The sequence below is a fragment of the Centropristis striata genome, chromosome 6, assembly GCF_030273125.1.
Source record: "Centropristis striata isolate RG_2023a ecotype Rhode Island chromosome 6, C.striata_1.0, whole genome shotgun sequence".
Lineage (NCBI taxonomy): Eukaryota > Metazoa > Chordata > Actinopteri > Perciformes > Serranidae > Centropristis > Centropristis striata.
In genome coordinates this window covers 36,040,772-36,066,755 of record NC_081522.1, presented here as the reverse complement: position 1 = coordinate 36,066,755, position 25,984 = coordinate 36,040,772, and the positions used below count along the sequence as shown (strand labels likewise).

Below are 25,984 nucleotides of genomic sequence, written 5' to 3'. Positions count from 1 at the left end.
CATGGATCTGATCTTGCACACCGCCCACCACCGCTGGCTGCGGTTACTAAATAATATGATTCAATATTAATTGTTCATTCTTTTTCTCTCTTTGCCGTAGGCTACTGCAGGCCAAGTGTTGACACACCAGCAAAAAGACACAGGGTCCATACGTTGGGTAAGTAAATAAAAACAGCCAAGTGCCTGATTTGGCCAGTAGTCTTCCATGTTTTTCTCACAGTCCTGGACAGAGGACACCATACTTACTTAATAGGTTAAATGGCGGTCAATATAAATAAAAGAAGATCAATACACTGAGAAATCCTGAACTCCATGGCGCACAACCAACTGGTGTGCACGCAATTCTTATTGATCTTCCCATCAATTTTTTCTTTCTCAAAACAAAAGTCTAATTTTGTTTAGATGGCTAAAGCTCCTCCATGGTGCCAAGACATCAATGTGTAAGTGTTTAGGAACTGATAAACAAAACCAAATCAAAATATTCTAATAATTCCTTTGAAATCTGAAGTGCAGAACTGGTTTTAATTTGGAGCCAGTTCTCAGTGCCCTTACCTGGTTTTCACAGAGCAAATCTAGCTTTTACGTTTGAATCGCAGATTTTTGGGGAGGTGCAAAGACATCTCCCCCTTCAACATTCCTTCAGGATTGGATCGATACATTTTGTATGGGGCCAAGACTTTGTTTAATAAGTGTGTAAAAAAGAGCAGTTCATATTGAAGAATACTATGCCTTATTTCATTCAGAAAGAGGAGCAGAGGACCCGATACCTTTAACTGATACCCACAATAAGCTGGACCACACCTTAGTTTATGACCAATTCGTTCACGTGTACAATGTTGGCGCCGGCAGTGAAAATGGCAACTGCGTCGGTCTGAAACTAGCACTGTGCACAGCTTTGCACCACGTGTAGAATAAAGCCCTCAAATTTTTAACATTAGCGATCAAAGACATTCTGACAACTTTCTTCATATTCACCATCATCTTTCTCATTGGAGGCCTCAAATATTTCCCACTAGAGCCAGCAGAAAGATCAAATTAAGACTCAAGTGAGTCTAATGATATTTCACATTGTGGTCTCATAACCAGGAACAAAGCCACATGCAATAGCCTTCGCCCAGAAACCTGCTGTGTCTCAGAGGATGAGTCTGACATTTAGTCAGCACTTCAAACAAGAGAAAACACCACGTTGTACACATCCCACTGTTGGATCTGTCTCCCACTAGAGTCACATGGCAGAGAGAGAGCATGCTAATGCGGTCCTGTCTGCACAGCATTTCCTCCCTGACAGTGACTCACTCTCACGTCTTAAAGTTCTTAGCAGGTAGTGGACATAGGAATTTGCTACGGTAAATTACACAGCCATTTGCTTCCATCTAGTGGTTAAGTACCTGCACTCCAGTAACCACAGGAGAGGTGTCCACAACTATTATTTCTACCATTTATCTCATACCAAGTAAGAAAGCAAGCATATTTTCTCACTTGGACATCCTGGACAGTTGCTTTGTGGTTTTATTTTTTTAGGTTTTGGGGTATTGCATCTTACATTTTTCAATGCCTTTTGAAAATATGTTTCTTGTGTGTGATTTGGGTGAAACCAAAAGTTGCATTGACTAAATAAAAAAGTCAAGGGGGCACTATTCAGCTGAAATTCCTCCTCAAACAATCACATCTGCCACATTCAATTTATCAGATTCAAACCTAAGATCAAGTTTTGTCTGGCGCTAATAAAGCTAAAAGCCAACACAGCAACATCCACTCACATATCTTGATAATTTGCGTTTGTTAATGTGTAAGGTGCTCTGTCATTGTTTTTGTTGTTGGCTTAACTTCTGTCCATGCCTTGCATAAATTATTAACCCAGTATCTCAAAGGTCTCCCACATAAATCTGTGAATTATAAAAAAGCTTTACCTTTCCCAACTTCAACTGAAGGATTAGGACCAGACAAGAGAGTCAGCAAACTGAGTTGTTCTTTCTGTGAGACGGGCAGATTAGCAGGTGACTGAGTGTGTTTATTGATTCACCCACTCTCATGCAAACATGCATGCAACAAACACACATAGGTTTCTTGCCATATGCAGAAACACCAACCATAATCTACTATAAGCCACATTTTCCCCTGCTTTTAAATACTACTCCTTATTTGCCATTACTATAATTTTTTTCTGCAATTGAAATAATCTTATAGGCATAATAACTGTTGTTTTGATGTTACTTTGGTTTTGTATACAATACTTTCCTGTAATTTATTTGAGATATCTAATATTTTTCAATGCCTTTTGTGATTCCCTCATTTTTTTTTTTTTTTTAAAGAAAACAAATTCAACCTATTATTCTACAAACAGCATCCCTGATACTCTGGACATTGTGCTCTGGACTCTAATTCAAAAAGGCTACAATGCATAACATTGGAGAGAGAAAAAACAAATGACAAGCTGCATAGCAACATATTATTAACGAGTAAAATATGTTTGGTGTGTGTGATTTGGGTGAAACTAAAAGCTGCATTGACAAAATAAAAAAGATACAAAAATCCATGTAATAAGTGTGTATTCTCACACTCAATAGTACACATATTAGCAGTAAAATATAAATAAATTTAAAAATAAATGTCACATACTGGGAGGATTTACTGGTGTCAAAGTGTGTTTTAATGTTGTAGATAGTCCATGTCAAGATATGATATGACTATTTCAATACACCTAAAGTTGTTTTTTTTGTTTTTTTTACACTCATTGGCAAAGGTGGAAGTCAGTGTAAAAAGTGCAGTCATGTCTGTGGTTGTGCTTAGGCTTTGGCCTTAGGCACTCTTGTTGGAGTGATAACAGTGTAAATTTTTACCTCAGGTCACTAACGACTTTTTCAATATTAAGCCAAAACCATGATCTTTCCCTTACCTGAAGATCTTTGACTGCCTAGACAGTGACCCTGCAGATATGTTCATCAACCATGTTGTAAACTTAATGTGTAGGTAATTTCCTAATCTGTAAAGTAATGGTGGTCACTACAGCCATCACCAACACTAATCGCAACAATCAAGCTGCTAACCCCATGGTAAACCCACCCCCACCCCACAGGGCACTGCACAACAGCCTGTAAATCATGCCCAGTGCTGTTATAAGCCATTTTATTTCTGATTTCCCATGGAACCCCCTGACTGGTTTTTGGTCCCTCCCTAGAATCAGGGCGTTTTCACACCTGAAAGTCCGAACCAAGGTCCGTGTTCTGTTACATTGTATACATTTGGTCCGGTTGGTTTTGGTTTCACACTGCAAAAGGAATAACGGACTTTACAAGACAATTCTACTGGACACGTCATCTCCCTGTGTACTTCCGCGGCTCATTTTGTTTTGGTTATGCTGCGATGTTAGGCCGGCCGACATCTGACGCCAGTGTTACTTCCTTAACGTGTTTACACAAAATGAATCCAGCGAGCCACCTTTTACCTGTGGTAATACTTTTGCTGGTCTTTTGCTACCAGCAGTACCAGCTTAATGAGCAATACGTGAGAGTGCTTGGTATTCGCAAGATGAGCCTCCTCATGCAAAAACTGTATCGCCGTCAACAGGAGAGGGGGAGAAAACCGCACGCAATCACTGCGAGTTATGGCAGTCTTTTCCTGTACCGTAATTCGAGAGCAGAAGAAGAAAAAAACTTCCTGTCATTGATACGAAGGTCCGAACTATAAAAAAAAGTTGTTTTCACACTACAAAAGATTTGGACCTTGGTTCGTTTGGTCCGGACCAAGACCACCTCTTTTGGTCGGACCAAACTTCGGTCCTTTGGTGCGGTTCCTTTCACACCTGGAATTTAGGTTCGGATCAAGCTGAAAAGTCCTAAAGTCCGGACCAAACGAGATAGGTGTGAAAGCGCCCTCAATCTGGGGTTAATCTAATGCTGGCCAGTGTGATTATTTATGCACAGCATCATGTGCTGAAATGTGCCTTCCACGTCACAGCTGTGACAATGTGGATGGATAAATTTAGCGTGGGAAGACCAATCAGTTTGCTGGCTGCATGGATGATCTTCAAGAGGCACTTCATCCTCAGTGACTGTAAAACATGCTGAAGAATGCTAAAGGACTGGTTCAATGATGCTCTGTTGCAGCAGCAAGACAAGTGTTTTGGTTTCCAGATGACTGACATCTCTGTTGGCAGTTTCTGTGAACTTTTATGCACATCTAAACTTAGATTTGTGTTTAATCTGATGACGTGATTAACCCTCTCAACATTCCTTTAACACTATTTTTAGAATGTTAATATGAAGAATGGTATTGTCATTGGCAACACAATCTGGAGGCTGAAATGTTGGGTTATTCCATCACCAGATCATTGTCTTGTTTGTTCTATTTTCTTGTTCCACAGGTAATATTTACATACAGAGACTGTTTGAATAATGGTTAATAATGCTGGTTCCTAGTAGTCTGTGCCTAAAGTGTTTTCCCTAAGTCAAGGGTGCACTATTCAGCTGAAGTTCCTCCTCAAACAATCACATTTGCCAATCATTCAACTTATCAGCTTCAAACCTAAGATCATGTTTAGTCTGGCGCTAATAAAGCTAAAAGCCAACACAGCAGCATCCACTCACATATCTTGATCATTTGCCTTTTTTTAATGTGTAAGGTGCTCGGTCACTGTTTTTGTTGTTGGCTTAACTTCTGTCCTTGCCTAACATAAATTATCAAACCAGAATCTCAAAGGTGTCCCACATAGAACTGAGTTATTAAAAAGCTCTACCTTTCCCATCTTCAACTGACAAGAGAGTCAGCAGACTGAGTTGTTCTTTCTGTGGAGCTCTGCGGGCAGACTAGCAGGTGACTGAGTGTGTGTTTATTGATTCACCCACTCTCATGCAAACAAACAAACACACATATAGTTCTTGCCTACTATCTACTATAAGCTACACCCCCCCCCCTTTTTTTAAAAATACTGCTTATTTGCCATTACTATATATTTTTGCAGTTTACTTTGGTTTTGTTTACAATACTTCCCTGTCATTTTTTGCAGCAAAAAACTGCATAGCACTATAATTCCAACCTTTAGCACATTTTTTCACAAATATCTAAAATGTTCACCAGTTGTTTCACATATACCCAGAATTGCTTACAATGACTAAAAACTAGAATGACCTTCAAACCTCAAAATTATCACCAACATCAAAAACAACCACCAGTAAGGAGATCAAGAGTCAGACTCACTCACTCATGACAGTGCTCCAGTATCCAGAGAAAAATCCACCAAAACGTAAGACGAGATGCGAGCCACTCAGAGAGTTGGAAGTTGTGTTTTACAAGACAGCCATTGTTTTTGGAGTTTGTCTCTTTCCTGTGTTGATATCTGAAACCCTTAATTGGCTTTCACTACACTCAAAGCTGTACTGCACAACAAAAGCTCACTTGTACAAACAGCAAAAGAAAAATAATGGCAAAAAAATGACTTACATTCCCATCCCATTGGTGGACAAATACATCCTGTATCTAAGTCTGGTGTCCATCTACAGTTACAAAATTACACTCCAGACATCCGCAGGTCATTTGTTGTAATTGTTGGTCGCAACATGGATCCTTGTCTGCTTCCTTTTTATTATGGTTTAGATAATTTATATATCATTTTTACCATAAAGAGGTGATTTTAATATTAATATGCACACTGTCTTTTATTCTGAAACTGCTACTGACCATCTTAGTATCTTCCAGTCGTGTTAAAGACAGACGATGCTCTACTGAACTGAGATAATATCTTTGCCCACTGGCAACTTTGGTTAACCATTTTAATTATAAAAATATTATTATAGTGCAACAGACTTGCATGTCACTCAGCTAGTTATGCCGACCTCAGCATGTTGCTAACGGCCTAGCTTGGGTTTGTGAATTTTGGTTAAGCATTCAAGCATAAAGCCATTTTGGCATTAGCGATAAAAATAAACACCTGTAGACAGAGCTCTTGTAAAGTTAACTGAAACCATCCCTTTTTCTCCTCTTTGTTCTTGAAAATCTTTAGCACTTTTCCAATTCATTCAACTGTTACCATAGAGGTTAAACATCTCATACACTTTCTGTATATAAAAGATTTATTTTAATATAGTTAATATAAATCTCTGCAGTTTAATGTACTTTTGTCCCAAAATATCCTGAAAAACACCCAGAAACTCCAAATAGACGTAGTTTTAGGTGCATGTTCTAAACATACTGAATTGGGACTTTAAACTCACTTTAAAAAAAAAAAATGTAAAAGAGCCCAGAGCTCTAAATAAGTTTGTGGCATATATTTGTATGCTTAAAGTATATTAAATCAATGGAGATAGTTCACTTTGACAGTCAGATAAAGTTTTCATGATTCAATTTTAAATGTTTAAACCCTAATTCAACATATTTGAATATATAGTATGGTAGAACTTTCATATTGGGCCTTTGTATTGGAGTGTCAGGTCATCATTAATGCAGGGATAATAAATGATAGAAAGTTTAATAAGATGATGACAGACTGACATGCTTGTCCAGCTGCAGTAGAAGTTGCGCTGTTTGTTTGGAGTTCCTGTTTTTCCAAATTCTTCAGTTATTTGGGATGGGGAGAAAAGGGGGAAACATTAATGCTGTGCTCAGCTGTGTACACTTGCACACCCCATGCAGCCTGACCTTTTTGCCATTCTGGCACACAAATATCCCTGCTTCAATACCCTTTATCCCGTTTCTGTATCTGGTTTAATGTTTTTATTAAAGAGCTTTTTTTTTTAGTTTAATCTTGGAGCTCTTTGATCCATCTCAACTACACTCAAGACTGATATGTGCCACATACTTTGAAAGCATGCAATCGATTCCACTGAAATATCCCGTCCTTTGGAGAGCAAGTTCACACTTCAGTAATTTCACATTCCACAGTGGCTTACTTTTAGCTCTTACAGCTGTAATGTAAGAAAACAGCACTGCACTACTCTTTCTCTTGGTCTGGAAGTAAAAGCTAAAACAAAAAATGAATATATATATATATATATATATATATATATATAGTATAGCATACACATATATAAACTTCTATATCACATATATTTATATAAAAAGATTTGTATCTGTAATTAACTCAAAGCCTCACCCAGCCAGTGTTTGACACTTTGTTGGTGTCACAAAGCCAAACTGAAAAAATAATTAAAAGGACACTACACTTACCCCAAATGCAGGATTAAGCGTCCCCTGCTCCTTGAGTCCCAGCTCTATTTTATCATCTGTAGTGAGACGCATTCTGATAAAAACAAGGCAAGGTGGTGTATAGTTGTTTCCGGACCAAGGTGGACTCCACTACAAGCAAACCCTGCGAAGCACCTAACGTTGCCAGTTTCACAGTCAGAATGAATGAGTAGCTCAGCTTTGTAATCTCCTCTCCTGCTCTGAAACATTTGTGGTGTGGTGCTAAGCCAATGTTGGCTTTCGTCACTCTAACTTACGGTCATGTGCCTGCTGTTGTGTGACGATGAACTACTTGAGAGGAGAGAAGCACGTTTGTCACATGAATCTTTAATTTGTCATACTCATTAAAAGGGTCTTCTCTTACCAAATGTTTGGAGATAAAACATTCAGATAATAACAGTCATTGTGTAGGGTTTGGCGTGCCAACTCTTGCGATTCTTGGCTGCGTCACTTCATTTTAGATAAACTTTTCACCTGTGGTACAATGGACACAATGTCATCACATGTAACATTGTGATATTTGACAATTATAGAGGATGACATTGTCATTAGTATCAGTCTGTGTCTTGAACAGATCAATGCTTTCTGCTCCAAAACTTGATGTCTACAATGCTGCTTTATTCAGTTAATTCGCCTACAACCTCATGTTCATTCGAGATTGTGCACCTTTGTTACAACTTTTAAAATTTAATCTAAATGAAGAATATTTTCTTTTTCTTTCTATTTTTTTCTTCCCTTACCCCCAACTGTTGATAAAATACTCATACATTTTGGAAATTGAAACTCCTGGTCTACTAATTTTCAAAAGTACAATTTTCCCTTGATGTTTTCCCATTTAAAAAAAAAAAAAATACATTTTGGCCAATTTCCTTAACATTGATACTGAATGCAAAGTACTTATTGACAACATAATTGATATCTTCTCCTAAATAAGGGCATATAGCATTTTCTCTGGCAAAAAAGATCAGTCACAGCGATGAGTGCTTCATCCTAGCACTTTGAAGCTCTGCACATTGGTTTTGATACAATGCATACTTGATAAAAAGCACAACACTTGCAATATGATCTATTGTCCAGCTGATTATCTACTACAAAAGGGCTTTTTTGGTCTTTGTTGCAACAGTGACAATACCAGAACCTTCCTGAGAGATTCCTGAGAGTTCAGAGATTTCGACCTTTTGAACATTTTTTTTCACACCCGAGGTGGTCAAAGATCCTCCTCACTCCCCACAAGGTCACAGTTTGCCTTGTTTTTGTTGCTGTTGTTAATCTGGTTGGTTACGTTTAGGCATGAGGAGCGAGACTGGTTAAAGTTAGGGTAAGAATATCATGGTAAGATAACCATTATATATATATATTATATATATATATATAGTAGTGTCATCATTTGGTATGGCCTATCTAAAGTTGAAATGTGGGGGAGATGAAATTCAACAATTTAAAGAAATGTACAAATGAGTAAAAATGTACTGAAAAGGTCTAAATTTCTATAGGCAAAATAAAATTTCCATTGGCAGGAATAAACATGTAAGATGATCAAATTTGATTAAAGTTCAACCTCAGTTTTGACAAATTCTCTGTATATCTATTTCAAAAGATTTGGTTGAAAGGGTTAAGAAAAATGTAGTTAATTACTCGGTTTGGTTATCAATATTTTATACTTATACAGTAAAAATCAATGTCAAAGAAGTGTTATCCTATTTAGGATGCTGTCTTATTTACAAATTATTTACGCATTTTCATCCTAACCTCATCTTCAAAATGCACATTTGAAATATTTTGTTGATGCAAAAGTCACCCAAAAATTGGCCTTTAAATTTTAAAGGAACTGTCGAATGTATTATCAGATTCATTCAATTTATAATTTTTAGGTTCTGTTCATAGTTAGTGGCACACACTTAAGAATTTTAAGGTAATTGGTTTAGGGTTTTTTGTTTTTTTTTCCAGAAAAAACTTCAAATCATTGTTAACTTCTCTATAGCCCTAATTATTTTGGTCAGTCTACTGAGTCCTTACACACTCACACACACACACACACACACACACACACACTATTATCAGGACCACTGACTAATAATTTATGTATTTTATGTAAATGTAACTGTAATTTAGGATGAGGGAATAGGTTTCACATGAATAGTCCGTACTATTTTTTGTATATTTTAGAGCTTACATAACCTTTAACTCAGTCTCTACAAGTTTTAAAATTAGTCCACGACCGATAACTCATCTGACCCGCAAGTGCTTATCCTCCCTGTTCTCATTGTCATGCATGCACAGTAATTGGACATGCTCTGGGTATGTGAAAATATACACTACAGTATGTATATACACTATGAATACTATGTTTAACATTACAGTCCCGCATGCCAAATGGGAAACCATTTTCTTGCTAAAGGAACGAGAAATCAATTCTCTCCCAGGTCACGGCACATTAAGGAGACTTGTCATGAGAGTGGCCGTCATTGAGAAAAGGTTCTGCTGGGCTAGGAGCAGCTGAGGACTGATGCTTTACTAAGCTTGGTAGTTGGAAAATGTACATTTGGTGTAGGGAATCATAAGCTCACAGTTCACAGAGGAATTTTAACAAAGTTTGTGCAGACTAAATTACACAGCAGTTTGTACCATGACTACATAAATAATGTTGAATGTACTAGATGTAGAATGCAGTGCATGTACTGGAAAATGGATGACTGCTTAAAAAAAGAAAAGCTTTGGCTCATCACTGAGTAGAATATTGCTTAAAATTCCTTCATTATTGGCAAGCTTGGTGCATTTTGCGTATCACCATACATACTATGTGGTATACTATAAGGTTTTTATGTTGTTTAGTATATAAATAATAATGAACGAATATCAATCGCAGTTTTTCACAGAACAGGAATTCATAAACTCCAAGCCCTATGGCTCTTCGGCAAAACGGTTCCTGTCCTCACAGTTTAATTTTAGGTGCAATCATTACAGTCCGCCAGTGTCCAGTTGATTCATGTAATTGAGAATGTTTCAAATATTTGAACACTTATCGGAGCTTCTTACATAATTCTTACATAATCAGTCTCCTACAAAGTTCAATTCAACCCTGCAATGTTCAACCTTTGCCATTGGCTCTCCTGGTGCCACAGAAGGGCAACCACATTGCTCCGCTTCTCCCGTACCAAAACAGTTTGTACAGAAATTTCAACATGAAACAGGTTCTAAAGCTGTCATGCAGATTTTAAGTCCTTGACATGCCTCAGCCCCCCCACTGACTGGATGCTCTGACGTCCCCTCATCTTCAAAGCTGGTTTCTGTAGGCCCTTTCATAGTGCCGTTTCATGCCGCGATATTTACAGCTCCGTAACGCCTGCACTATGAAAGTGCCACAAGCCGGATGTCGGGATGTGGAGTAATCCCAAAAATTTTACGCCTTCAGAGGTTGTCACAGAGGCGTAAAATTGGTGGGACTGTTGGAAACGGGGACCACTATGAATCGGCTATCCCGGCAAGAATATTTGACGTCGCATGTGACGTCTTACACACTCCTCTCATGTGGTCCGACATTGAATCACTGTGTCCGGTGCATGTTGTAAACAAACTGAGGTCGCTAACTCGGACTGTTCTGGCTCTATTCCTGTTGTGGACAGTGGACTTCAAATACAACTGATAAAAGCCTTCAGTGACTGGAGTCACAAGAACTATCTCCTACTGAACACCTCATAGATTTCCACAGGTTCAAGCCTGCCCTTCAGCCAGTGAATACCTGTGGGGTGGACATGGAGGTGGTGCCAAGTTACAAGTATCTAGGTGTATACCTGGATAATAAGTTGGACTGGTCCCTAAACACAGACGCTCTCTACAAAAAGGGGCAGAGCCACCTCTTTTTCTTCTTGAAGCTCAGATCTCTGGACATCTGTAGTAAGATGCTGCAGATGTTTTATCAGTCTGTGGTGGTGGTAGTGTGTTGTTTTATGCTGCAGTCTGCTGGGGAGGCAGCATCAGACAGAGATGCAAGGCGGTTAGACAGACTGGTCCAGCTGGTTCTGTGGTTGGAGCCAGGTTGGACACACTGGAGGAGGTGGTGGAGAGATGACCTGTCAAGATGTTCGAGGCCATCTTGAAATACCTGGATCATCTGCTACACAAAACCTTTATGGACCAAAAATACAGCAGTGGACGGCTCCTCTCTCTTCGTTGCAGGACGGAGAGATTCAAAAGATCCGTCGCTCCTACAGCCATCAGGCTGTCTCATTCTTGGAGAGTTACCAGACAAACTGAATTTCCCCTCTGGGATAAAGAATAGTAGTTTTGAACTGAACACATACCGCTGCAGCGCATACACACTGTACCGCTACAGAGCTAACTGTGCAAGCCAGCCAGATCTTTACGGCAATATAGCCGGACATTTGCGGGACCGCACTATAAAAGGGCCTTATGGCTACTCCACCTGAGGACCCAGAGCTGGTTCCAGATGCCACTAACACCTTGCACACACCTGCTCAGGTTGCTTTCCCCGACTTCCAGCCAGACCGTGATGTGCCGCTTTCGTGATCGTAAATGTTAGAGTAAATACAGACTACTGATCTTAGTTTTACATTTTTAAATACCCTCTAAAAGATCAGTACTGGTGGCTGTTGGGGCCGAAAAACTATTTTCTTCTGTTTTACAGCTAAAAAAGTTCCAACTTAGTAATGGAATAAACTTATGGGTAACACTTTCTATGAAGACTACATCTATAGTGCATTATGAGCGCATTCATAGTGAATTATAATGCTCATTATAATCAATCATAATGCATTATGACTGCACTCATAAACACATATAAAGCTTCATGATGCACTATATCAACAGTTATAAATATAGCTTATAATGACTTATAAATCCAAGTGTCTTATGAGTGCTCTTGACTGGTTATAAACTACAGGCTGACTGATGAGGCTTATAATACATTACAACTACTCATACCCCTCTATACACACACCTCAACAATCAATTGTTATAAGGACTCATAGGATGCCATAATATAAATAACATAAAATAAATGATCAATGTATGCTTTAAGTAAAGTGAGGTTCATATAGAGGTTCACGTCAGCGTCTCTACACGAGCATTAGGTAGGACTTCTATTTCTCCGCGAGACGCTGCCAAATCGCGTAAATCTCAACAGAGCAGATCACACCAGACAGGAAGTCCGACTCAGAATCAGCGTAAAACACTTCCGCCCCTTTCAAAATAAAACACAATACGCAGTTCATGCAGCCTAAAACTACTTCACATCAACATTATGTTATGACCGGGGCACCAGATCGGCAATCAATCAATCAAAGGGTCTCAGAGGATCGGCGACATGGAAGACAAGAGACTGATTGTTGAAGTGGAACATCATACAATCATTTATGACATAACATATTGTTTTTATAAGGATAGATGGTCAGATCAACAGATCTTTCACCTCAGAGAAGCAAAGTAAGTTGGTTTTTGTTGTTGTTGTTTACTTTATACACACAGTTTATCCATAGACTGCATAAATAGAGTTTAAAGTTTATCACGGGATCTTGCGGTCTCCCGTATGGTCAGGATTATCGCGTGATCTCGTTATCTCGCGTGTATACGGCCGGCTCGCTAAGCTGACGTGCTGCTGCTGTAACGCGCCCGGTGTGAATTGACAGACGCAGCAAAAACGCTGTGGAGACGTGCTGCTGCTGTAACGTGTCAGGTGGAAATCCCCAGTAAGTCATTTCGTCAGATACCAAATATAGAGAATTACACTAAGATTAGGAATGTAACGGTAAAGCTCAATTTCAACCTGTAGGGGGCAATCCACGTGCATATTTTGTCCACAAAATGTATATTTTTAAGATTCACAGATTTGGAGCTCAATCAATCACCAACACTACTTAATACGTAGATATAAGGGTTTACATATGAAAACTTTGGTTTTGGGATTTAATTACAGTTTAAGGAATAAAACAAAAAAAAGAGAGAAAAAGACAGTACATTTTTCAAGCTTTATTTCAATAGTCAATCAATTAAAACAGTCTTAATCAACCATCTGGTGGTGAAGAAATATTTGAAGTTTGAATTTCTTTCTCATCTTATTCTTATTCATTTCTTTCTTAATTAACTACTGTAGCAAACATAGGCAACGGGCATGGAAAGCCACCACTGCTACAAATATAAAAACAAATTCTACAAATATAAAAACATACTATACTGTATACTGTAGCTTTCAACTTTGAACTAAGTGTCAACCTTTAGTACAACGATTCACATTTATATTTCTGTGGAAGCAGAGGGGTCATCGACTGTGGCACCTTACAATGAATGTTGTGGCCACACTGGACACTTGAAAAATGTACTGTCTTTTTCTCTTTTTTTGTTTTTTTGTTTTTTTTTGTTTTTATTCCTTAAACTGTAATTAAATCCCAAAACCAAAGTTTTCATATATAAACCCTTATATCTACGTATTAAGTAGTGTTGGTGATTGATTGAGCTCCAAATCTGTGAATCTTAAAAATATACATTTTGTGGACAAAATTTGCACGTGGATTGCCCCCTACAGGTTGAAACTGAGCTTTACGGTTACATTCCTAATCTTAGTGTAATTCTCTATATTTGGTATCTGACGAAATGACTTATGATGCAGCATAGCTTCTTTTAAATGAATGAAAATGTGTTACACTTTACTTAACGCACTCATAAGACACTTGGATTTATAAGTCATTATAAGCTATATTTATAACTGTTGATATAGTGCATCATGAAGCTTTATATGTGTTTATGAATGCAGTCATAATGCATTATGATTGATTATAATGAGCATTATAATTCACTATGAATGCGCTCATAATGCACTATAGATGTAGTCTTCATAGAAAGTGTTACCAAATTATGTTTAGTCCTTTGCTAGATAATCTGAAAATCATTCTGAAACAGATGAACAATCTGAGTATTCCCTTGAATTAGTCACTAGTTCATAATTTTCTTCAACTCCTACTTCGATCAAGGTCATGGTCTTTTCTTTTCTAGCTTTTTACATTTAAATTTATGTCTGTCTTGCACAGAGCCAGAAGAAGTCTGGACCAAAGAGAAGACACCGTGCAGAGGGTTTGAAGAAAAACTGAATGAAGAAACTAATCAAATGTCTTTTGTAAAGTGAACCACTAAAACTTGTCTATATTATATCATTGCGTCATGTAGAGTAAAGGTCAAGGGGAGCTAAAACAGTTTGCGATTGTTCTCTTTAGAAATGCTGCCTCGCGTGAGGCCCAATCTTTGAGCCAACTTGATGGACATCAAAGCCGTTTACTGTTCTGCCCTCAAAGGCCACCCTTTGATTTTCTCATTTATCACTTTTTTCATGTACCTACATCCCCACCATGAAGAGACCCCTTTGAAACTGTAAACAGTATTTCACACCATGTTGTTTCTGCTCACATGCATAAACCTCATTCATGTCCGTTTTTAATAGGCGAGAAACAACAGATTTTGTAGGACTTTAAACTCTTACATAAATCCTGGGTGAGTTAAACACGTTAATTATTCTCCCATGATTGCCAATTCCCACTTGACATTTAAGAGCAGCATTCAGATTTTTTTTTTCACATAGCTGCTTCTGAAAGTCAGTACAGCAGGTGTCTGGAGGGATTCGACATGGTAGAACTTGCACTGAAAAGATTCTTTGTACCATCAGCCTCTCACGGTTCAGTCTTTCACGTGAGAAAACCAAAAAGGTGGAAATACTTTCACTCTGAGAAAGTTATCCTTGGTTTCACTTTGTAGCTTCATCAAATGCAACTAAAACAACTAGAGTATATTGATTTATATTGACTGATTTAGCTCAAGACACAACAGATGTTTTTTAATATATGCATTGTCAAAAGTAACTGCATCACATATTACCAACCGCTCCTAACAATCAAGACAGATACGGCAGACAGTGACTAATAAAACATGTGAGTAGATGTCCATCGAAAATAATTGATCAGCGCTTCATTTCCAGGCCTTTAATGAACCGTGGACCCTTGTGACGGTGTGACGCTCTGAGTAAAAGGAGTAGCAGTCACCCGTGTGTAAGCAAGTGATCAGCTGTGTTACTGTCCTCGGCAGACCAGCTTAAATGTAACCTATACAGGCATAGCAGGAAGTAACGTGATGTTCTAAGAGCGTAGCAAAAGTCATGGGAGAGTCAAGGTGGATGATGTGTGGACAAGGTATCCAAGACACTAGACAGGGCTAATCTTTCCCTGATTTTAATTAAGCAGGTTTATTGCTGAATATTGGTTGTTTTCCATATGTAGTTGCTGTTGCTGGATCTTGAGTGTAAGTATCGCTGACTCGTGTTATTGTTTAACGTTAGGGCCACCAAATCTGAATGAATTGTGTGCCACAAATAAAGGAATAAGCAGCAAATATTGAAGAGAAAGTAACACTTAACTTTTACCCTACAATTGAAAGGTCACACTCTCCATCCTAAAAAATATGTTTTTCTTCTCCTGTGAGGAGCACAAACCAGCACATGATCAGAGCTTATCATGAGACTGCCACGATCCACTCTGATAACAGACACACTGACACAGACCCAAGGCAACAATACGAAAGACCTGATTAGACTGAATTGATTTGGACGCAATTTGGAAAAGATCTGGTCAAAATAAGCAATAACATCAGGTTAAAGGAAATATCAATATGGGAGAGAAAACATACAACAAACAACAATGTTTACCATATAACAAAACATTAAAAAAACATTGCAACTAAAAGGCCTCTTTTTTGATTGCTGTCAAAATCCTGGCTGCAGCATTCTGAATTAACTGCAAAAAGAGAGTTGCAGCAGTCCAAACAGCTTGTAATGAAGACATGTATCAGCATCTCAAGACTAAATTTGACAATGATCCTATAAAATTAGGATCTGAAGCTTCACATCATTCCCAAAATGTGTTTTAATTGGACAGGCTGGCTAAGGCTGGCTGTAGTATTTGTATTATATTCTATTTCATTTTTCTGCTATTTGTTTTTTACATTAGAATAACTACCTTGCAGTTGTATGCATCTGCAAACCAGTCAAGATACAGTTCACATCCAGACTCAAATATAGCAATGAAAGTAGACAATGCTTCAAATATTTATGTTGCGGCGTCACGGTGGCTCACACTGGTAGATCGCTTGCCATGTAGGCTGAGGCCTTGCTGCGGCGGAGCCGGGTCTGAATCCGGCCCGAGCTCCCTTTGCCGCATGTCTTCCCCTCTGTCACCCCCTTTCACTCTGTCACTGTCAATAAAGCATAAAAATGCCTAAAAAATAATCTTTAAAAAAAAAAATATTTATGTTGCTTAGCCAGCTGTTTGGCTCTGCATCAGCCAAACAGCTGGTGACTCCCACCCTGCCAGGATCTACTCGCCTCAAAACCACTTCCAGACTTTTCTCTGTCCTGGCACCCAAATGGTGGAAAGAGCTTCCAACCGACATCAGGACATCAGACAGCCTGTACATCTTCCTCTGAAGACCTATCTCTTCCAACAATACCTTGGTTAAGTTATGGTCGCTAATAATAAAAAATAATAATAAACTCTTGTATCGGTTAAAGTTTGCTCTTAAAAGTGATGCACTTACTTGATTCCTGTGGTCTGAGGCTTGTATCATCAAGGTTGAATGCACTTATTGTTTATTAAGTTGCTTTGGACAAAAGCATCAGCTAAATGACATGTAATGTAATGAAGAAGACTCCTTGAAAACAACTTAAATGCATGCCATATGTCTAAAGTCCTTTATGCAGTCAAAAGATCTAGTTAAGAATGTCCAAAATGTGTATTTAAAAGGAAAAAAAAAATGGATAAAAAGTCAGTTTCTGTGTAAGCTTCTCGCAAATACACCCAGATGTGATGGATGGTAAAAGTTTGTTTAAAACTGCACTGAAACTAGCAATGTCACTGTAAGCCTATCAGAACACTGCAAATCTATTGACACTTAGCTCATGACATGTAGATTTAAATCGGCTGTCAGTGGATAGCGTAACACACTAGCTGTGTTGCGTTATTTGACACCTGTTACAGAAGACTTAGTCAAGTTTTTCTGAAGACTTAGCACGCTGTTGCATTATTTTCCATTCCAGTGTCGCCATTGACGTCAATGTGTGATGCTTCCAATCAGGAACCAGAGCAGATAAATCATTCAGGATGAGCACTTCACTACATAACATGATATCATGGGACATGTTGGACCCTCCATTGTTCATTGTCCAAGTTATACGTTACTAAATGAATTCAGACCTTGTTATAAGTAGAACAGAACTTTATCTTGGATGATAACATGACTACACAATCACATGTAGCTATAGAGGAACCTTGTATCACCTCGTTGTGAGATCTGTGAACAGAGACTAGATTAACGAAATCTGAAAAGCTCCTGATAAGAGAAAAGAAAATCTCAGGTCTCTGCTGCTGTGACAAACTGGAAGATCTGACATGGGATCAGGTATCATATATTTTTGAGTGTTCCATATGGGTCATTTCTAGTTAGAAAAAGGAGTGTCACTCTTCTTTTAGTCTATTATTCAGATGTATGATGTATTCTTTCCAACTATTCAGTTAATTTCCTAATGAGATTTGTAATAATTTCATTAGTAATGGTAAGATCCACCTCAACCAAAGGCACAGTTCTGGGAGGATGGTTTAAAAGAGCCCTGTGGCTTTAAATGTGTTTACTCTCTAAAGTCTGGGGCTATTTTGTCCATGTTTGAATCCTTTTCATCCTGCCTGTATACACCACTTAAAAAATGTTTACATGGCGTGTTGTTTTTGGGGGGGGGGTTTTCCGCACCACCTCACCTATATGGCCTAATAATTATTTTTTTTATTCTGACTTACTAGATCAACATTTTGAATGAAAAAGAAACAAAGAAAAACCAACATCATGTGATTTTGTGATTGTGTGTGATTCTGTCATTCAACTCTGGTTTTTATTCTAGTGGGACTCTATTTTATTTGTGTCTTGTGTGTTTACAATAACGCGTAACAATTTTGGTCATTTTGTGTATTTTTTTGTCATTTTGTGTCTTTTTTTAGTCTTTTAGTCCAACATAAAATGTGATTTTGAATCTTTTTTTTTTTACTTTCAAAACACTTTCATGCTCAATAAAGAATGTTTAATGTTGCAAATGTGAACACAGGTTGCAAATATAACATATAAGAGGGTTTCATCCAGTTCTATCATTTTATACTAAATATATTTGAGCTTGTCTCCAGTTTTACTTGGTATATCATCATCAAACTGAAACTGGCCTCATTGAGTTTACAGCCAGAACTTAAGAGGTAGTTTTACAGTAGGGCTCCACGCTGCTTTGTTTTCTAGTCTGGATGTGATGCAGAAGTCATGCTTTGGTGCTTTTGGAGACTCTCGAGGGTTAACAGAGAAACAACAGGGCCCTGTGTAATGCTGACATCAGTTTGTCACCGCCCCATCAAAAGTGCTTGCCAACGGGCCTAACTACTTTAACTGGGGGAACCTTGCTTGTGAATCTTTTGCATTTAAACTTAGGCCCCGTTCACACGAGGACGATCTGAACAGAAGACGCAAAAGTGGCGTCGCATCTTCACTTTTTATTCCTCGTTTAGACAAGCATTTTCGGGAGGAAATCTGCGTGCATACGGTGACGCAAAAGTGTGTGAAATTCGATTGTATACATTCCATGCGGCATCACTTAAAGCGATAAGAGCATCTTTGGGCATGCAGAAGTTTTCACGCCACACATTTTCATCCGCTACTCCTTCCACAAAGTTCTCCACCATCACTAGATCTCCCAGGTCTCGTTCACAGCCGTCTGGCTCACCTCCGACAAATTGCTGCATCCAAAATGTGACAGAGGTAATTACAGATCCTTCTCTGTTCACTAATACTATCTCTACATATCCTGTACATTTGGTGGAAAGACTCCTGTAAGTTTGTTAGAGCTGCCAGAGCAGCTTGAAGGTCCGACGCATGGAAATAATCCCACGTTTGTTTATATTCCTGTACTGGAGCATGTATGTGACGTTAACACGTGCGTGACGTGAGCAGATCTGAGCAGAGTTTTGGAGCGTATTTAACTTTTCCACTATGGAGGGTGGTTTCAGATTTTTGCGTCTTCAAGCCCCCAAAACGCCGTCACCATCTAAACAAAAGGCACTTCCAATAAAATATTTTGTCGTTTTTGCCCGCAAGCATCCTCGTGTGAACGGGGCCTTAGTAACCCCCACCGTCTAATAATAAAAGAAGGAAGAATGACAAGCTGTTCCTTTGAAAGGTATATTTTAGGACAGCCCAATAAGCAATGCCTAAGGGCAATATAAATGATGACGGGTGAAAGGGAACTAATTTGCTTTGCTTTAACTTCCCTTAACTCAACAGACACAAACACAATACCCAGTACTAAGCCCCTGTAATACATTTTTATGCTCTATTTAGACTGGTGAAAGAAATGGGACTCTTATTTTAAACCTTTTTAAAACAATAAACCAAACAGAGTCTCAGATAAATAACTGACATTTTCCCCATTCCCTGATATCAGTCTTGACTCCAAACTACAATTCCACTGCAATGTTGAATTAAATGGAATTACTGAACTTAGTTTGAAATAGGTTTTCAACACTGAGGTATAATTCCCACACCACAAAATAAAACTAAGAAAAGAAAAAGCTGTAAACTCTTTGGTCCACAAGATGGCAGTATATCCTAAGCCAGGATGTGACAGTTCTCTACTGAACTGCTGAATATACACAGAGAAACACAATAACTATGCAAATTAGACAAGATCCTCACATCTAAACAATCTTGTTCCAGGTTTAGGGAATGGAAGCACTAAAGCAGTCAAAATATGGGCAAAGCAACATGAACAACTATAGCTGTGGTGCATCCAAACAGGTGGGTTTTTTTTTTTTAAACTAAACTCACCTGATCAGATCTCTTCTCAGGTGGGACTGACTCTGATAGACTGATATCATTGGTGCAATCTGTGTAAGTGCAGGGGGTTTAAAAGGCTAAATGACATGGCATGCATATTTCCATAAATATGTTATAAAGAACAAGGCGTTTCTTATTTCTGAAGCGGATAGAAAAGTGCAAACAAATCGTAATCATAGAACAAAATAGCTTTTCTTGATACAATGAATAGCTTGTCTTTTAATATCCCTAATATCTCTCCCTTCCCCTTTCCTATCAACTACTTCTTGTAGGTAATTTAATAAAGCAAAATCTCCAGCGTTGCAGAAATACTTAAACAAAATGGCCAGAAAGGGTTCAAAATGTCCTGAAAGGAATCCCTAAAGCAATTGGCCATTTCAGTGATACAACTTTGAGCACTCATGGATTTAAACAGGACTTGAAGACGGCTCTATGGCTGCAGAGCTGGTTATATGAGGGTTAAAATTACAGTGCTTTGAGAATACAACACCATATAACAAATCATGTATTAAATCTGGTTCAATAACAGAAAAACAGACTTTGGTTACAGTGAGTAACTCTATTTGTTTGAGTCAGTGGAGTCAGATATCAGTGCTTTAAAGAATAACTAGATTTTTTTATTTGATGTTTTGGGGGTATTTGCATGTGATTTTAAGTTAAAAACTGTTTCCACCACTTTGATATGACATGACGCCAACATCAGATTTAGTCCTATATTACTGTACTTTTGATTTTGAAGATCCTCTGTATTCCCATCACCTGCAAGTTTTAGCTCACAAGCTTGCTTTGTGAGACATTAATGTCTAAGAAAATAGTAAATAATTCTCTGCATTACTCATCCCTACTTTAACACGAGCAAATATCTACTTAATCAAAAAAATTATGGGTGTACAGGGCCTATAACAAACACACTCCCATAACGGAATCCATACTCAAGTCAGCAAAAATCTTTCACCTACTTCTTCAGCAGTAATTAAAGCGATTGAGTATCACAGTGTACACAAATTCCCTGTTTGTGTAGGGCTTTCTCTAATCTCTTTCACTGAATACACACACACCCCATTCATGCATAGGTTAAAGTTAACAAAGGTGCATTCACAGCACGAACGTGGTAAATCCTAATCTCTAGCCATAACCTGTTGAGGTCATTACATCTCACTGCAGTGTTAAATTATCTGAAGTAATCCTACACCAAAACCACGTAGGATCTGAATTAAGCCATTCATAAAAAGGGAACCACCACTACCTTTTGTGTCATGACTGCAGTGATGTCCCAAGATGAGAGTTTGAGAGCTTCACAGACACACAGAAAGGTCAGAAAATAACCTGTAATTACAATGTAATTTGTGTTGTTTTCAACTCCTATTTTAACTTTTAAAAGCACCCTGAAATGCCTAACAAAACATCTTTTTTTTTCAGTTTTTAAACTGTAGGCATAATGGATTGACTGTACTGCACAAGTAAAGGAGCACCAGGGCTCAAGACCTCCAATAAACACAAACAGCACTATTTTTCTATTTCCTCTCATGGATGTGCATCCACTCATCAGAAAAAAAACTTTATTTGAAAACTTTATTAAAATAGTTCCTGAGATCACCGAGCTTATGTACCTTGCATACGTCTTCTGTTTGCATGTGCAGCTTATGCTTCTAACTGCAGCTAAGAATTGCTTATATCTAAAAATTGAATTAACCTCCCATGGGGTCAGCTCCTCTACCCTCACAGCACAACAGTGACACAAAACGGCCACCAGGCAAAAGCAGTTTCATCTGTTTAAGCAATAAATGTGGACTGACAATAGATAATGCATTTACTCAAATTTCCTTCTCAGTCAAGTAAATGGACAGACAGAGCAATGAGATGATACTAATTAACATTTCAGGCGAGGCGAGTGCTGTAATGGCTCAGCGTTTACACGAGTTCACAGGAAATGGGCAAGAGCCCAGAGGCCGGAGTGAGCGGCTAATTAGGACCTTGCGGCTAACAGAGGTTGGCGAGCCACGTGAACAGAAATGTGCTGAGTATCAGCACAGGTTTTAGTGCATGTTTATACTGCTGTGTAAATGTATTGTATGTGTCAACTGTGTTTGCAAAAATGAGGGCATGTTTGTTCGAGCATGTGTGTGCACTTGTGTTCATGTGACTTTTAGTATTGAATATGTGCATGGGTGTGTGTTCTTTTCATTTCTGACTTTCCATCATTATTCCATTGATGATGCTCTTTCAAATATACATGCACTATAAACACTTAATCACACTATCTGTAGTGGTATTCTCTGTCACTGTTTGCATATCTGGTATTTTTTGTTTATGTTTTTGTTTTATGCCCCCCCTTGCTAACACACAAACTCAATACTGACACAAATTAGACCATAGGGAACAATCCATTTAACCCCAACACTGACACACACACACACACACACACACACTTCGGGACTCCTAACCTGACCTAACTACAGTGACTGGTCAACATGAATGGCCCCGGGCCTCAGTGAGTTTGAGTGACCTAGTTTACATTGATGTTCTAGGCATTTAGCAGCTATTAGCCCACTCTGGACCTAATGAACAAATCATCTTAGTGACTGTTTCTAATCCTCCACCATCAGCCAGTTTATTCAACCAGCAATGGGGACAAAATGGGAGAATGACCTCTGTACTGATCGGACATGATTGTGGACACGTTACTAAAACTTTCTTTGTTACTGTGCAAATATCTGGTCAGTTTAGTGTATGAACTACATCTTTAGGCCTGTCGAGGTTCCACTGGAGTCACAGAACGCCTTTCAAATCTTCTTTACCGTTTGCTGTCATTTCTTATCCTGTTAGTTTTACACAATGAGGTAGTTTAGGACAGGATAAAACCTGACATCACAACCTTTCCATTTTATTACAGCATGTTTTGAGCTCTTCTCACTCTCTATATCGCCTTCTTCGTTTTTGCCTCTTTCTTCAGTACGACGCATCAAAGCAAGGCATATCCCAAAGGCTTTCAAATTTACTGTATAGTAATGTGTAACGTGTAATCAGTAACATTTCATCAGCTTCTACACAGCTATGCATAATGCTGATTAACATTAGAAAGATAATTGTTTTAGGTCAATTAAATCTGCACAACACTGGGTGTTTTGTGTATAAAAGGTGTATCCTCTTTTGCACATTATCACCTCCTTTTATCTCCTTTCTAATTTTAGCTGAAAATCCTTTCTCGTCTCTTTCACCCTCCCTCCATTTCCATCCACTGCAATCATGAAACTGCGAGTCCACTAAACTATTACACAGCTAGCTTTTGCTATAAACCCATCTTTATACCTCTCCATTGTCCTCCCTCTCTCTCTGTCAAAGCCAGTTTTTTTCTGAATGGGTATATTTCCTCCGATGACGGCATGCTTTATGCTTCCCCCTCCCGCTCCCGCTCAGGCTCTCTAGTCTTCTCTCTCCCTCCCTTCTCTTTCATCCAGCTGCTGTTTTCCTGAATGAGCAGAGAAACCATCTCATGACCTCATCATTGGCTCAGCTGTGCCCCCTCCCCCAAAACTCGAAAGAAGGAGCAATGATGATAACGATGGTGGTGCTGATGATGATCGAAAGGGGGTGCTGGATGGAGCGGCGGCCATAAACCACTGCTGTTTCCATGTTTTAAGGCAATCAGAAACATCCGGTACCCTGCAGACAATCATGCATGCACATGAGCATGCACGTGCTGCATCCCTGTGTTTTAGGATTACAGCTCTTATCCTGCACAGCAACAGCCCCCATGCTGCTATAATGCAGAGCCGGTGTATGAAAGAAAGAGAAGAACGAAACAAAAGCTTGACTGGAAGGAAAAATGGGAAATGCAAAAAGAGAAAAGGCAAGACAGAAGAGCTAAAAATGACTCGGGGAGACACACAGATCACAGAGCGAGAGAGACACAGAGACAGAGAATCTCAGGCAGCGGAGAGAGGGAGATGAGATTAAGAATGGCTGCTTATTCATTCATCATTTTCTCTTCATTCAGCTCGCTCGCCCATCGGCTCAGTGGACAGCCGTGATCACCCTGTTACATAAGCGAAAGAAGAGGAGGGGCGACGGGGGGTGAGGTCAGGTGAAGTGGGGACGAGATGGCACAAAAATAGAGAATGAAAAAAAGCAGAGCGAGCATTACAACAAGCTGCACACATCCTCTCCTTTTACTGCTGTACAGATTATCTTAGCATCACTATATCGTGATATGATTTATGTAGTTTGATGATAATGGTTATTGGTGATCTTGGTTCACAATAGTTACCAAGCTGCAGGGGGGGGAAGTGGTGCATGAAGCACAGATGCTGACGTAGAAATGGTGGTGCACTGCGCCTCATAAGAATAAAAGGGGTGGGGGCAGTGGGGGGGTCCCAACTGCATTTACTTTGACTGAAACAAACCTATTTGATGTGTCCTGTCCAGATCTATAGTATTGCACAAGGACTCCTTAATGCCTTCTGTAAAGTGCATGAAGACACAACAAGACACCTCGTTTCAGGTGAAAGGAAACAGCAAGAATTACAGAACATCATGTGCACATAAGGGGACATTCAGTATGACTAAAACTGTGCAGACTGTTCCCACACTTAAATCAAATCTCTTTACACCTCCCAAACTGCTGCAGACAACTAAGCAAGGACACAATGTGCATCACTCTGTAGCTGTCTGGTTTTAAAAGTTATTTAAGAGCTGAATGATGGAATGAGGTGAAGTAGAATTGATACAGTACGATGTTATGAAGGCAGTATGGAAACCTCTATAACTTATGTGGATAAATCAAATCTGAATTATATTTTAAAGTCTACATGATGTTCACCTCTAGAAAAATATTAGATTTTACTATTTAAAAGCATTATAATATTAATGATACACATAATACAAATGATAGGAAGTAGGGATTAGCGTTTACAAACTGATTTAATATTAAGTTTGATATTAGGTTAAAAAAACAGGTGTCGCACTTCAGTGCGGAGAGTTAATCACGGCTGGCATCGTTCTCGCAGACAATGGAAATTATAAAAATGACAAATGCTAAAATTACGGCTGTTAATAAACCCGTGCTGCCCATCAAAGTAAAGTCTCTGGGCCTCATCCGAGAACCACTCGTTCGAACAGATTTGTTCTTCGATTCAAAAATATTTTCATATTTGGACATTTCTCTTTGCCGGAAACCCAATTTACACCACTAGAGCAGCCAAAGAGTAAATAACACAATTCATAAGCCAAGTATTCTTCACTACTGTTCAATGTGTGATTTGATTCAATTTCTATGTTTGTTCTTCTTCTGTATTCATGGTCAAATAACTGTTTATAATTTCAAGTGGCATCACTGCAGCGTACATATATGGTTGTAACAGATTGTCCCAAAAGCAAACAAAGAAAAATGTTTCTAACTTGACTGTGCAATACAGGGTTGGGGTTATACATAAAGAATAAACCATAGGATCTGAGCCGGAAGGCAAAGCTCTCGATTTACCAGTCCATCTATGCTCCAACCCTCACCTATGGTCATGAGCTTTGGGTAGTGACCGAAAGAACGAGATGGCGGATACAAGCGGCTGAAATGAGCTTCCTCCGTAGGATGGCTGGGCTCAGCCTTAGAGATAGGGGGAGGAGCTCAGACATCCGGAGGGAGCTCGGAGTAGAGCTGCTGCTTCTTCGCATCGAAAGGAGCCAGCTGAGGTGGTTTGGGCATCTGGTAAGGATGCCTCCCGGTCGAGGTATTCCGGGCACTTCAAACTTATAGGAGGCCCCGGGGAAGACCCAGAACATGATGGAGGGATTATATCTCTTGCTGGCCTGGGAACGACTCGGGGTCCCCCAGGAGGAGCTGGACTTTGCTGGGCAGAGGGACGTCTGGAATGCCCTGCTTGGCCTACTGCCCCCGCGA

General features: G+C 39.1%; 1 protein-coding gene across 2 annotated transcripts in view; it reads right to left on the bottom strand.

Moving 5' to 3' along the window:
* Positions 1-25,984, bottom strand: part of si:dkey-106n21.1 (solute carrier family 23 member 2) — a 93,880-nt gene that overhangs the window by 56,594 nt on the left and 11,302 nt on the right. The window contains exon 1 of one of the 2 annotated variants that reach the window (XM_059334988.1): positions 7,162-7,284. The exons of the other annotated variant lie outside the window; for it this stretch is intronic. Within the exon in view, the coding sequence (XP_059190971.1) occupies positions 7,162-7,233 (72 nt within the window). The 5' untranslated portion in view covers positions 7,234-7,284. Of the gene's footprint in view, positions 1-7,161; positions 7,285-25,984 lie in introns of those variants that run through there. 2 annotated transcript variants of the gene reach the window in all.